Here is a 14,841-nt window from a genome sequence, read left to right on the forward strand (position 1 = left end):
CCTAATCCTAGGCTAGCCCAACCTTACTCTAGTTTTTCCTACTCTATTCAACTACATGCGCAGCTGGACCATGTATTGTAAAGTTTACCCCAAAATGCTCCTTAGTCATTAATCTTTTCTTGCGAAATAATATATTTATACGTAAGTTTTCCAAACTTGACAATCCTACTCTATATCTATCCCCACTCTGCCTTTTCATTGAGGAAGTAAAATGTTACATAAGCTATTGAGTTTTGCAGCACATAATCAGTAAATACTACATAGCAAAACAACCAAAATAAAGGAAGTACATATTATGTACAACAATTAAATAGAATTTGACAGTATACAGATATTTTATTGAACCTACCTTACTATTTCCCCCATTCTCGTCGCTCATTTTTTTAATTAGAAAAAATCTAGGACGTTTCCTTTCAGCTACAATAAATAGTTTACTTTCAACATATAACCCTAACCCCACCAGAAAGATTGTACAGAATTCTTTGGATTAGTATTCACATTACAGACGAAAAACTTTTAACACATTCATTCATATAATTATAACATTAAAAAGTCTCTTCTAACACGACATCAAAAGCGCAAGCATTATCGTTAGGTTTTTATTTTTTATACTACTTCAAAAATTCGCCACATTTGGCAGCACTATTTAGCAGTATATCACACTGAAAAATTGCAATATATCACGACTATAGACTGTTTGTTCATGCTAAATGCAAAATTTTGTCAAACGAACAAAATTCTACAATATTATTAGTGTTTGACAAAAAATGTTCAAAGATCTAATATATTCGAGGATATATCTTATTGAGCTAAACAAAATTATATGAGTGAGTGTGAATCTTCATGAGTAGTGTTTTTGAGAAAAAGTTGATGTCGTACAATAACTACGTCCAGTGGCGTATTTAAAATTTTGTTTCGGGAGTGGCTATGCACAATACGTGAATAAGCACATATTTTTTTTTTTTTGGCTGCCGACAAATTTTAATGAAGTTTTGCATATAACAAATTTATTTCGGGGGTGCTTGAGCCCGATAGCCACCCAGGCCCGTAGCCAGCCCAAAAATGTAGGGGGGCGGCTGAAGTTGGGGGGGGGCGATCGAACCATATGAGAGTTCATCACCATATTATAGTTCATTTGCAAGCCTACCATGGAAATTTTTAGGAGGCCAGCAAAAATTTAGGTGGGCCGACACCCCAGACACCCCCTGGATACGGGCCTGTAGCCACCCCCAAAATACGCCATTGACTACATCATATATTAAGATAAAATGAAACTGAAGTATGTCCTAATCAAGTTCTCATTATAACATTAGCAAGCCAAAACTTAACGTTTGTATAGGCGGAAGGGATTTGAAGGAAATCGTTCGTAGACTCTAACGTTGGAAACCCTGGTGAGCCCCCTAATTACCACAGGTCAGGGGCGGAACCAGGGGGGGGGGCGATCGCCCCCAGAAGAGGAAACTTTCTTATTATATATATATATATATATATATATATATATATATATATATATATATATATATATATATATATATATATATAACTAAAACCCATCCCAAAGTTTGGAGCCCTTAAAAGTAGCCTATGACAACCCACCGCCCCCCCCCCAGAAGTCGCTCCTGGGTCCGTCTCTGTCACAGGTTAATGATTGATACTTCGTTGGAAAGCTTATGGAACATTGATTTCAATCAGGCAAATTTGTGCAATTTATTTCCTGTTCATAGAACTAGAAGAAACAAAAAATCCTTTTAAAAAATATAACAAATATGGAATTAGAGGTCCCTGGCAACCCTAGGAAATTTGTAAGCAATACACTTATGACAATAATATTTAAAAAGTGGTAGCCTAGTCATTGCTGTAATACAAAGCGAGATAAAAATTCAGAACAATATTCCTACAAAGACGTCCTGTATATTATTTTCGAAGGACTGTTGCATATAAGGATGCGTACGAGACAAGATTTGAGGTTGTCTCGTCTCCAAAAATGTATATTTCTCTATTGGAAGAGTTGTGTCTCGACTCGAATTTAGTCCGGAAAATTCTGTCTCGTCTCTTCTCGTGCTCATCTCTAGTTGCAGACCTTCACGTTGTCAGCTCTGGCGGTGACCTCTCTAATTTTCACAGAATCATGATTTATACGTCGTTGCAAAGCTTATCCTGAAGGACCCGTCCCGAAGAAGAAACCTGAAGGACCTGTCCCGAAAATAAATGTAATTTACGTCAAAAACTGAGACTCAAAACATTGACTCTCCCTCCTTATAAGCAAGAAATACTTTTGTACGTAATAGCGTGTAGTGAACTACTTGATTGCTTTACATACCAATTTTTATGACTGTACTTTCAAGTGGGAGAATGGCCCCCAAAAAGCTGATGCAAAAAACAAAGAAGCATTAATTTTACCCTCCCTCTGTCCGCCGTGGTACCCCCACATACATAAAATGCATACCGTCGTTTAGCTTCATCCTTCAGAAATTCATTGATACCAAAATTGTTTTCCTGGCCTAAATTATGGGCTGAGCTATTAAGGTTTAAAGCCTCGGTGCAATAGTTGCGTCCTTCGGCGTTTAAAGATTATTTTTTTTTTTTTTCAATTTTTCTTTAACTATTTGGTCTAGGAATTAATTCGTGCGGGTGGACAAGAGATGGCGCAACGAACGGAGCGTCCCACAGTTCCGTGTATCCATACATGTGTTGCAAACCCCTGTCATCGCGTATCGTTCGTAGTATAGGGCAGTGGATTAAAGCGTCAACAACACCAGTTTGTAGTTAAGTGAACATGGCGCAATTTGTGCCTGATAAAGTGTTTTTGCGGGGTGTCCTGCTGCATTACTTTAACATGCAGAAAAGTGCGACTGAAAGTCATCGTATTTTGGTGGAAGTGTATGGTGACCATGCTCTAGCTGAGCGAACGTGTCAGAAGTGATTTGCACGGTTTAGAAGTGGTGATTTCGGCTTGGCAGACCAAGAGCGAACTGGACAGCCAAAAAAATTTCAAGACGAAGAATTGACAGCATTGCTCGAGCAGGATTCGTGTCAAACGCAGGAACAACTTGCAGCAGCATTAGGCGTTGATCAAACAACAGTCTCCAAACGCTTGAAAGCCATGGGAATGATTCAAAAGATGTCACATTGGGTTCCACATGAATTGAAAGACAGAGACGTTGAAAGACGAAAAACCATTTGCGAATTGCTGCTTCAACGACAGAGCAGAAAGGGGTTTCTGCATCGAATTATTACGGGTGATGAGAAGTGGATCCATTACGAGAACCCTAAACGAAAAAAGGCCTGGGTGAAACCAGGTGAACCAGGTCCATCACAACCAAAACGAGATATTCACTGTGCAAAGGTTATGCTGTGCATATGGTGGGATATGAAAGGTGTGGTGTACTATGAGCTGCTGCAACCGGGTGAAACTATGAATGGAGAACGTTATCGACGACCGCAATTAATGCGTTTGAAGCAAGCTCTGGGCAGAACACGACCAGAATGGGAGAACAGACGTGATAAACTTATTGTTCAACATGATAACGCTCGCCCACATGTCGCAAAACCGGTCAAAACCTATTTAGAAAATGTCGGATGGGAAGTTTTACCCCACCCGCCGTATTCACCAGACGTTGCTCCTTCGGACTACTACTTGTTCGATTGCATGAACAACGATTTGATTGGACAGCGGTTTACTTCTTCAGAAGATATCGAAACATGGGTCTCTGACTGGATCGCTTCCAAGGATGAGGACTTCTTTCGCCACGGAATCCTTATATTGCCTGACAGATGGGCGAAAGTGGTGGCTAGCGATGGACAATATTTTTCTTAAGGTATTTATGTATTTTGTGTTTGTACTACAGCTTCAATGTGTGCGTACCAACCGCACGAATTAATTCCTAGACCAAATATATTTTATCCAAAGCATGGACGAAGCCAAGGCATTCTCATAATACTTAGAACAGCGTTTGCCAACCTTTTTCAACTTGCGCCACACTACGGGTGTTACTTGGATTCTCGCGGCACACTTATAGATATTATTATTTGTAAATATAAAACAGAGTGGTATTTTTCTGTGATTATTGATCTCCTTCTCACAAAGAAAGCTGTATCACTGATTTTCCCGCGTGGTAAATCATTATGCTTATTTTTCATTCTAATTTAAAAATAGAAAGCAATTGCAATGAAAAATTGGACTCAGGCTTTTAAAAATACGCTTTCTTTTCAAAAACTGTATCCAACCTTTTACTAAGAATGGAGATCACTAAATAACGAACGAACAAACAAATCTCTTCTACTTTTAAAACACAAATGTAACCAATTTGTCGAAAGGATTGAATGATTTTTAAATTTTCAAGTTACGAAATAGTCTGCAACAATAAAGAAGCAATAATGGTCATAACATGATAACAAATACTTTTTCAACATAGATTCATAGTAGAGGTTCATAGTAATGTGAAATACAAATATACATTTTTCCATACGTTTTGAAATTTGATTGTTATAAAATTAATAATTTTGTTTCGATTCCTCGCGGCACATCAGCGGTCCATTCACGGCACACCGGTTGGGAAACGCTGACAGAAAAAAAGACTGCTTAGAAAAGCACCTCACATCAAAAAGCTGAGATGAGGTTGTACTTAATGTTGAATGCTTTGAAAGGTAATTACATAGTGAATAGGCCTATTTGAAAAAAAAAAAAAGTGAATTGAAATCTTTCAGTTATACGTCCAACGGTTACGCCGGCTGGGGTAAAGGAGACGATGATGATTAGAAATGAAATGCAATGGTGAAATGAATAAAGTGGAAAGAAACGGAAGAACCCTAAGAAAATCCACGGACATGGTATTTGTCCACCACATAAAACCACTTGGCGCTAGCCGGATCGAATCAAAGACCCCACGCACCAGTGGTGAACGCTCTACCAGTGAACCACGGCGCTCCCTACTGGTTCAGTTCAACGCCCTACGATTATGTTCTTTAGGCTAAGGAAGACGGTGATTAAAGAAGTAAATGATGATGGAAGAAGTGGTGGCATGAGAAAGTGGGAGGAAACGGGAGTAACCAGAGAAAACCCACAGACGCGAAGTTGTCCACCACAAACTAACTTGGCCGGGGATAGAACCTGGGATCCCATACAACAGAGGTTAAGCACTCTGCTCCCGTGCCCTCCGTACATTGCGTTTTAAACGCTGGCTACAAGGGCGATCTCAGTGTGTGGTGCTTTGCTAAGCTGTCCCTCTCTTTAGGCATTACCAAATCTACTATTTGGAAGTAAAGAACACAGTAACTAATAAAATCCAATATCACGAATTCACACTCAATGTTGAAGACTCAAACTTAGGTATACGATCCAGAAACATTTTCAACGGTAGGGCTATTTGAAAACGTGTGTTCGTAATGCAAGCAGCACGCAGCACGAGTGGCAAAACACATAAATTTTGTAAGAGTATGGTGAATGTGGACATGTTCGAAATGGGGGCTGGTCATCGACAAGTTAGTGTAAAAGACACTAACTCTATCCACTTATGTGGAATCGCGTGGCGTAGTCACTTACGCTCTCGCCTTCGGTGCGAGCGGTCCCGGATTCGATTCCCGGTGGGGACACTCGATCGAAAAAGTGTAAAACTTTTTTTCAGGCGAGCCACCCTGAATAAGGTTTTCCTGGGTTTTCCTCATTCACACCAGGCAAATGCCGGAGTGGTACCTAACTTACAGGTCCCAGGGCGCTCCCTTCCTTCCCCAATCCTTTCTTCCTTCCCTTTCCCCGGATTGTGTGCTCGTCGAGGGACGTCATCTCTCAAAACGTGCGGGCTAAATGGCCATAGATGTCGAAATGCCAGAAATATAAACCCTAACCTTCATTCACCCATGTTCTGGGTCCAGATAAATGTCGACGTTGCATTTTCATTTAACATTGGCCCATAAAAAGTGTACAGCCCAAACGGCTCATCCGATTTAAAAAAATCCTTCACTTTAGATTGAAAACATCATAGTTGGAGAAGGTTTCCCCGCTTACATTTTGCTGTATATCTTTATGTTGGATTGACATGTTAACCGGAACGAGAATGAGATGAGAAATGTCATGCTTCTGGTCTTGTCTTGACTTTATAAAGGTAGTTCTGGTGTTGACTCTCGTATCTTTTTTCGAGAAATTCCGTTTATTGTTAGGATACATAACAATACTTTTATTGGAAGAAAAGTTGAACTATAGATCTGGATGTTTAGTACCGATAATGCGAACACATTGCGGCACGGCTGTAAAGGTTTCGCTTCCACTGTAGTTGATGGCGACATTTTCATTGCTTAGCTGTTCAATATCTAGATGTTTTAACTTGAGTTTGTGACGTAGTTACTCTTGCAGCACAATGGTTAGACTCTACATATTGTAATGGTCGGTAAAAATACGTTGGTTCGACCTAGTTTAAAGTGTATGTTGGCCAACCAATAATTTGCCATCATTTACCCAACGATTTCGATCTTGCACTTCCAATCACAATATTACTCTTTTCGTATGGTTTGCGTTAGCGAATTGAGTTGGTTGCAAATGATCAGCTAATTATAATGTAGCACCAGCGTTGACAGTAGAGTTAGTTGGCAAACAATCATCAAAGCAATCAATTACAACGTTGACAATTGTGTTGGCTGGCAAATAATTATCAAAGTAGCCAACTGCAACGTAGGATCAACATTGGTAATTGTGTTGGTCAGCTAATAATAGGCAAAGCGGACAATTACAACGTAGGGACAACGTTAGCAGTTGAATTGGTTGGCAAACAATCGGCAAAGCAGTCAATCACAACGGAGGGCTAAAGTTGGCAATTATGTTGGTTGGCTATAATCGACAAATTAGCTAATTACGACGTAGGAGTAACGTTGGGAATTGTGTTGGTTGGCTAATAATCGGCAAAGCGGACAATTACAACGTAGGGACAACGTTAGCAGTTGAGTTGGTTGGCAGATAATTGGCAACGCAGTCAATTACAACGTTGGCAATTGTATTGGTTGACAAAGAGTAGTCAAAGCAGCCAATTACGACGTAGGGCCAACGTTGGCAATTGTGTTGGTTGGTAAATAATCGTCAAAGCGGCCAATTATAACGTAGGGTTAATGTTGACAATTAATCGAAGCGCTTAGAGGATAAAGGCGTTACATTTTTCGGAACATTTAATTCTGGCAGTTCATTCAGATATTATATTAGTCATGCTACTATATATCATTTAGTGAGTCCTCGTCGCATTGAAGAGATTTGGAAACGATGAAGGATGTATGTTAAAAGACAATTGTAAAAATCAATTTTTTCGGAGTGTACAATTTGTTACATAACATCTTTATCCTCTAATCGCTTCAATCGGCAAAGCGACCAATTTCACCGTAGAGCCAACTTTGGCTATAGACCGCGTCACCTAAATTGGCGTATGGCGTCATCCTATAAGCTCGCAGTGCGCTGATTCCAAACCTTCAGTGAGGAATTTAATCTTTCATAATTGATTTTGTTCATATTTATGGTCATTTACAAATGATTGGATACCTCAATGAAGGTTTGGCAACAGCGCACTTCATGCTTATTGGTTGACGCCATGCGCCAATTCGAGTGACAGAGACTATAGTCTATTGTTTCATACTATTGAGTCAACTGTCTGTGCTAATTTAGTTTGCATTGAGGTTCACAAACAGTTCTTAGCAGTTCCTAAAATGTGTTCGATGGACATAGTGTAATTTCTGGAAATAGCTTACGAAATAATTTTTTGGTCATACAAAAACAATACAAATAGTTCATATTATACTAGTTTCTTTTTTTCCTTGAATATAATACAAGAGTGTAATAATATAATACAAGAACATCTTGATCTTTAAAGTTAGTCATATATTTTTGTAGCATTACAACAATAAAAGTAACATAGCTGAACCGACTTGAGTCTAATTCAGTGCAGCTAATCCTCAGCTACTTAACTTCATTTTCTGAAACTGAACCTGTCGAGGAAAGTTGTACCACAATCACATTTTCCATACACTTCACGGATTTGAAGAATACTCTCTTTATGTAGTAACGGTCGTTACAAATACTTGCTTCTAATCTCTCGTTATTGCACGAAAAGGATCGATATTGTTAGGATTACGCTGAGTGTAATTCTTGACAAATATTCCAATTTCATTGCACTGTTAAACTCTGGAAAAAAAGAAAAAAATGGATTAAGAATATATTATTTTCATCACTTTTCACTGACTTTGGCGCATATAATGTAATTACGCTCGACCGTGAACATAGGAGCTAAATACACGATTCTGATTGGTTGGCGTTATGTTTCTCGCCACGTAGCATACATATAGCACAAATAAAACGCCACACAATGTCGATCCTCGGAGAAGACTAGCTGGAAAGAGTAATGCTCCCGGAAGTAGGAACGAAATACACGGTTCTGATTGGTTGATGTTATCCATTTCTTACCACGTAGCATTCATATAGCAGAAATAAAACAAAGGCGGCTATCAGCAATCGTGACCGAGCGTGCTAGCGCTACGTGCTAGTAACGGAAATAGCTTTTGGCGTGGGTTCAAACCCGGCCAAGGAAAGTTTTTTTTAAATTTAAAAAACTTCCTAATACTCTTTTTATTAAAATAAGATGAAAATCATACTCAAAAGAGTGATTTACTTACTTTTGTGCAGATAAGTAGTAGTAGTAGTAGGAGGAGGAGTAGGAACGGATTAGAAGCCCCGTAGGACTCGTTTTGTTCCACCTTGACTCCTATGATATAAATTTTGTGGCCAACTTAAAATAGCTGGCTAGAATAGAGCGCGAAAAAAAAAAGTAGTTCCTGGAGCATTACTCTTCCGAGCGGGTCGTCCTCGGAGTGGGCAAGTAATGAAACTCACTTTTGGCGTGAGTTGAAACTCGGCCCAAGGAAAGTTTTTCATTTTTTAAAAAAAATCCCTCCCCTGCAACATCATCCCATTCTGACTCATATTCTTCGCCCATTTCGATCTCTTCGTCTGTCAAAAGCTTCTAGAGCATTTTCAATATCGGGTGGAAAAGATAAACAATTTTCAATTTTGAAAAAAAAAAAAAAAACTATTGCACTATCAAATCCAAAAACAACGCTTCAGTCCTTTTGTAAATACCACGCCTAACAAAACAGTAAAAGAAAACAACCTTGCACACAATTAGCACCAAACGAAGAATTTATTTTCGGGCTAGAAAGTCTACTGACAAGATACGAAGAACTAAAAGTTACTAAATTTGTCACACAAGTCTCTATTCCACCAACAAACACTCTCTAGGACAGCACAAAATAAACCTTTACTAACGAATGCCCTCTTTATTACTGTATAGAAAAATTTTCCCCTGGGAGAGTAAACAAAAAGTATGAAAGAGAGCGGGGCGGAAGAAGAAGGGCTAAAATGTTTATTCATTCTGGCTCTGACAAGGCAGCCTACGCAGGTGTAACACTCCGATTGTGGTAAGATTGCACAGACACGGATAAAGACGACACGTATTTTTTTTTTTTTTTTTTTTTTACATCGGCCAACAAGCGAATTGAAAGGGTCAAATAGAAACATAAAAATGGAGTCAGAATGAGATTATGTGGAATATAACCAGAACGAGAGTAAATATCGGAAAAAGGTTAAATGTACGAAATACTACCCATAGTCGACGCAAGCCAATGAGGTAGAACGCACCCATGCAAGGCAAACAGAAAATCCGGAAATGGTCCAATCACGTGTACAACATTGTCGCAATGTGTTACGGAAGTGAGCTAAAAGAACGGTAAGAAAGAAGAAAGCAGGAAGAAAGAAGAAACGAAAACAGAAAATGTGTGCTTTTGCTTTCGGTGCATATGTCGCCCGTATGCAAAAGAGACGCAGATTCATCTCAATGCACGAAGATAGGAGAACACGCAGAAAGGATGCAAACGCCGTTCGTATAGACAGCCAGCGAGACAGTATTGCGTAGTGGGTTGCATATATCGCATAATGGGAATAACGATGAGATGGATGTTGGACACAACAAAAATGTTACTATTACTGTTATGTTGTACGCGTATTTTCGTAGTAATGTAATGTTGATACTCAGGCGTGGTACTGATATTAATGTTGATGTTTATCTTACGTATGTGGACCACCTGCTATTACATTCTACTGGGCTATGTATTTATGTTCCCATTACGCGATATATGCAACCCACTGCGCAGTACTGTCTCGCTGGCCGCCTATACGAACGGCGTTTGCATCCTTTCTGCGTGTGCTCCTACCTTCATGCATTGAGATGAATCTGCGACTCTTTCGCATACGGGCGACATATGCACCGAAAGCAAAAACACGTGTTTTTCGTTTACGTTTCTTCTTTCTTCCTGCTTCTTACCACCCTTTTCGCTCATTTCCGTAATACAATGCGACAATGTTGTACAAGTGATCGGTCTATTTCCGGATTTTCTGTTTGCCTTGCATGGGTGCGTTCTACCTTGGCTTCCGTCGACTATGGGTAGTATTTCGTACATTTAACCTTTTCCGATATCTATTCTCGTTCTGGCTATATTCCACATAATCTCATTTTGACCCTATTTTTATGTCCCTATTTGACCCTTTCGATACGCTTGTTGGCCGATATAAAAAAATACGTGTCTTCTTTTTCCATGTTCTCTATGTCTGTGCAATCTTATCACAATTGGCGTGTTGCACCTGGGTACCCTGCCTTGTGAGTGTATATTTGTGAACATGTGATACAACCCACTCCCCTCTCCCCCTTTTCCATTTTCTCGAACAATAACAATGACACGTGCAAACACTTCGATCTTTTTAAAGTCGCTTGGCTTTTAAACGTGACGTCATCGCCTGGACGGCGCCGCCAGAAGCTGAATTACGATTCATTTATTTTTCTCCGTAATCGGTCTACACCAAGGATGTTATAAATAGAGGATCTGCCCATATATATCTCCATCCTATTAAATCGATGAAGCCAAAAAACAACCGAGCATTGACACGTCTGATTGGCTACTCTCGTTTCCGCCATCGTCTGATTGGCTACTTTCGTTTTCTCCATGATTGTTGGCTCAAAACATTGCGATCCAATTGGGCGGAGTGGGCAGAGTAGGGGTGGTGAAACTGTGACATAGGGCTTCAAGATTTTGTTGTAAGGGCAGATCCTCTATTTTATAAGATCCTTGGTCTACACAGTAGAATAGGAAAAAAGTTTCAATGAAGTGCACAGCTATTGTGGACTATGAAACGACGATAATACGTCATTACGTCACAGTAACGTCAAAGGACTAATAGCGTTAGATAAATGCGCCATCTTGTCTTGAAAAAGAAATCAGTCGTTAAAATCCCTGTTCAATTCAAGGGAAACAAGAAATTAATTCCCCATATAAATCTCGGTAAGCTTAAAAGCAATGATGGCACAGGTGTTCAATACTGCTAAGTGTAATTTTTTTTAAAAAAAATTGAGATACAGTAAAAATTGTCTATATCTATCTACATCTACATTTATTTGTCTACTTCTGTTTGTCCTTACCACAGAGTCCTGGTTGATGTTTGGAGCAACTGGTTCCTGGAGGACACTCACTGCATGGCTCTCCAATTTTATATACTGGTTGTTGCTCATTGTTTCCCCTCGGTGAGTAGGTGCAGAAAAGCAGGTAATTGTAACGATCACTTCTATTAAAAACACACAAACCACATCCAACGCGAAATGTGTCTGCCCACACTATCTGGGTGTAATCATTTGTATCAACTTCGTTTATTATTGCAGCCCTGGAACATACAAGTATTTTATATAGCCCTAATGAAATAATAAGAATAATAAAATAGAATATTCTAAAGAAGTTCTGTAATTTCTACATGAGTCTGCTATAGAGTAGATATAGTTTTTATTCAGAAGCAATTTTTTTTCTTGAAGTACTGTACAAGTTACTGTTTCGGGAAAGAGCAGGTCAATTTTCCTAGTTCTCCTGATAACAATGACAACCCGACTACTCCTTTATAACGTTCGAAACATTTGACTCAACGTTACCAGCCCAGAAATCCAAAATAATAGCAACAAAATTTCGAAAATGTCAGTATATTTCAGTCGATATCTTTAAAATTATATATCCGCCACTGTTACTCTTGGTCTAACCCAAGCACTTAATTTACCCTCGCTGAACTGAACTAAACGGTATATGAAGAGTTATAATTTATGAATCCTGAGCTCCAATTGTAGGGATGCGCACGAGACGAGTCGGGACAGGATTTTCCTGACAAAATTCGAGTCGAGACACGGCTCTTCCAATAGAGAAATATACATTTTTCGAGTCGAGACATAACTTTTACAGCACATTTTCGAGTCGAGACAGCCATAAATCTTGTCTCGTGCGCTTCCCTATCCAATTGAGTCCCTGCCTCACATGTGAATTTCATATGTGAAGACCGTATGAAATTATTGAGAGACGCGACTGTCGCAGCCTCTTGTGAGTATAGGAATAGCGTAAATATAATTTGAAGTAAAATCCATCGTGTTTATAGAGAGGTAGTCGTGTTGAGAGTACACCATTAGTTGCTTTGAACGAGGGTACTCAATCCTGAGTGGTGCTCTAAGTGCCCAATCATGATGGGTTAAAAAGGCACTCATAAGGGTTTGGTCTTGAATGTAATGTTGCAATTAATGCTGAGCTGACGTTGTGACATCCATTATTTCATTTAGAATGGAGAGTTTTGTGAAAATGTCTTCTGTTGCTTTAAGACGTGGTAGTCTGCGTCTAACTGCGGAAATAAGTTTTGTAATTTCTAGATCACGAAGAATATTAAGGAAGAATATGAAGGAAGGAATCTGCTTTAGTTAGCGAACATTTTGGTAACTGGGGGATGAAATTTGTCCTCTTGGCGTAAATATCTTGAGTATTGGATGGATGTGGTAGGTTGGAAGTTGAATTTGGCATCAGTGGAGGAAAATCTTGATATTGAGGCAGGGTACCCAGGTTTCTGCTTTCTGCTCGGATGATTTCCGAGACAGAATCTTGTGTATGACTGGACATCGCATATAATTATCGGGATGACCCCTTCCACAATTCGGACATTTTACTACATCATCCTGAGATTTGCATGTACACTTGTAGCTAACATGTTTGCCTGTACATTTAGCACATCTGGGAGTTGCATAGCAAACGTTTTGCGCGTGTCCTAATCGTTAGCAGCGATAACATTGTATAAACGGTTGCGCTCGGTATGGTTCTATTTTTATACCGTAGAATTTCAGAAATTGGATATCGTAAATAGTCTTTGCAAATCGTGCGTTCTTGAAGGTCACTAGAAATACGGGTAATAACAGTCCCCCTTTTCCTTTCATTTAATGAACTGAAAGAACAGGATAATCCCTGTTAAGCAGATCAGATTTAGCATTGGTGATGGTAGAATCAATCGGGAGTTTCCGATAAACACTTTAAGCAATGGATCTTTCTTTGCAATTTCTAAGGGGTACTGAAGTTTAAGGCTCTTGGCAGAAATCAATTAGTACAGTGTAATCGGCTTGAGAATGGCATTTGAATTTAATGTGGTCTGGGTAAACTGCGCAGTAGAGAATTTCCTTATGAATCAGGGAGGCACTGAGTAAGTTTGTAACCCTTACTATCTGGATATTCATAGATACTAAGAGACTTCATGTACCTCGGAATATCTGCTATGCCAGAGCTGTTGTTAAAGACAGTGGTCGATTCTTCTTTTACTAAATTGGTAGTGTTTTCCATGTTGCCGGTAATATCTTCTGGAGATTCCACAGACATAATGATGGGATCAAACTTGTTCTTTGTAATTACAGAAACAGGAAGTTCTAATTGCTGTTTGCAAGTGTTTTGCCAATTTAAATGGGCTCTCATCTGAAATTTGTTGATCAGATTCAGATGCTTGGATGTCTGCAGTTTTATTAACTTGATGGATTAGAGCCTTTTCCAGGCTCGCTGTAGAAAATGTTATGGTCTGCTGGCGAATGTGGGGCCCAACAAATTCGACAGGTGTATCTTGAATCTGTTACAAAATCTCGCGAATCGGGAGGTAACATGTTGCTCGATTTCTCTCCCCTCGCTGACCTGGAAGCACGTGGACTTAATACTGCGTTGCAATTTAGCGTGCACCCATGAACTTTCCCAGCTGTACGACTTCTGCTTATTGGCGTGACGTGGCAACAACCGAGTGCTTTCAAGGACATGATATCATCAACAGCCAATGACAAGCGTGCTACCTAACGTTGTCTTGTGCTTTAGATGGTAGTGCTACATGATTGGTGGATGGTTATGTTACGTGGTTCATACAGCGACACGATTATAGTAAAACATCGAACGGGCCGCGGTGGCTCAGTGGTAGAGCGTTCACCACTAGTGCTAGGGATTCCGGGTTCAAACCCAGCCACCGCCAAGTGAACTTTGTGGTGGACAAATACCGTGTGCGTGGGTTTCCTCGGGGTTCTCCCGTTTCCTCCCACTTTCTTCATTCAACCATTTCATTTATTACTCATCACCACTGTCTCCTTTAGCCTCACCGGCATAATCGTGAGACGTAAAACTCAAAGATTTCATTTCATTTTTAAAACACCTAACAAACTATCTATATACACGTTAATGTTATTTCTGAGCTATGTAATAAAAGAACTTTGCATGATCTGATTTAAACCCACTTATAATTTGCTTTAAACTCAAAATTTCACTTGCTTTTTATTAGCGAATAATTAAGGTTTCACAAGGTTTTAAGGACGATAGATTATCTTATTTACCTCCTTCCACTACTTCATCATAGTTGCTGCTACTTGTTTAATTCTTCTTCTCCCCTTCCTCTTTCTCACTGTCGTACATATCAACGTTTACCCCTTTCTTCATTGAACTTGTAATTGGAAA

General features: G+C 39.5%; 2 protein-coding genes across 3 annotated transcripts in view; both read right to left on the bottom strand.

Annotated features, from left to right (window-relative positions):
* LOC145693619 (uncharacterized) overlaps positions 1–619 on the bottom strand; it is a 127,869-nt gene extending 127,250 nt beyond the window's left edge. The window contains exon 1 of the mRNA XM_081769774.1: positions 350–619. Coding sequence (XP_081625900.1) covers positions 350–379 — 30 coding nt within the window. The 5' untranslated portion in view covers positions 380–619. The remainder of the gene's footprint in view (positions 1–349) is intronic.
* A 7,141-nt stretch (positions 620–7,760) lies between these two features.
* LOC145692016 (venom allergen 5-like) overlaps positions 7,761–14,841 on the bottom strand; it is a 39,843-nt gene continuing 32,762 nt past the window's right edge. For both annotated transcript variants that reach the window (XM_081767315.1, XM_081767314.1), the window contains 2 exons: positions 11,496–11,734; positions 7,761–8,155 (listed from right to left, as the gene is read on the bottom strand). In XM_081767315.1, coding sequence (XP_081623441.1) covers positions 8,070–8,155; positions 11,496–11,734 — 325 coding nt within the window. In that variant the 3' untranslated portion in view covers positions 7,761–8,069. The remainder of the gene's footprint in view (positions 8,156–11,495; positions 11,735–14,841) is intronic.

The sequence above is a fragment of the Thermobia domestica genome, chromosome 8 (genome assembly GCF_964235325.1).
Source record: "Thermobia domestica chromosome 8, izTheDome1.hap1.1, whole genome shotgun sequence".
Classification (NCBI taxonomy): domain Eukaryota; kingdom Metazoa; phylum Arthropoda; class Insecta; order Zygentoma; family Lepismatidae; genus Thermobia; species Thermobia domestica.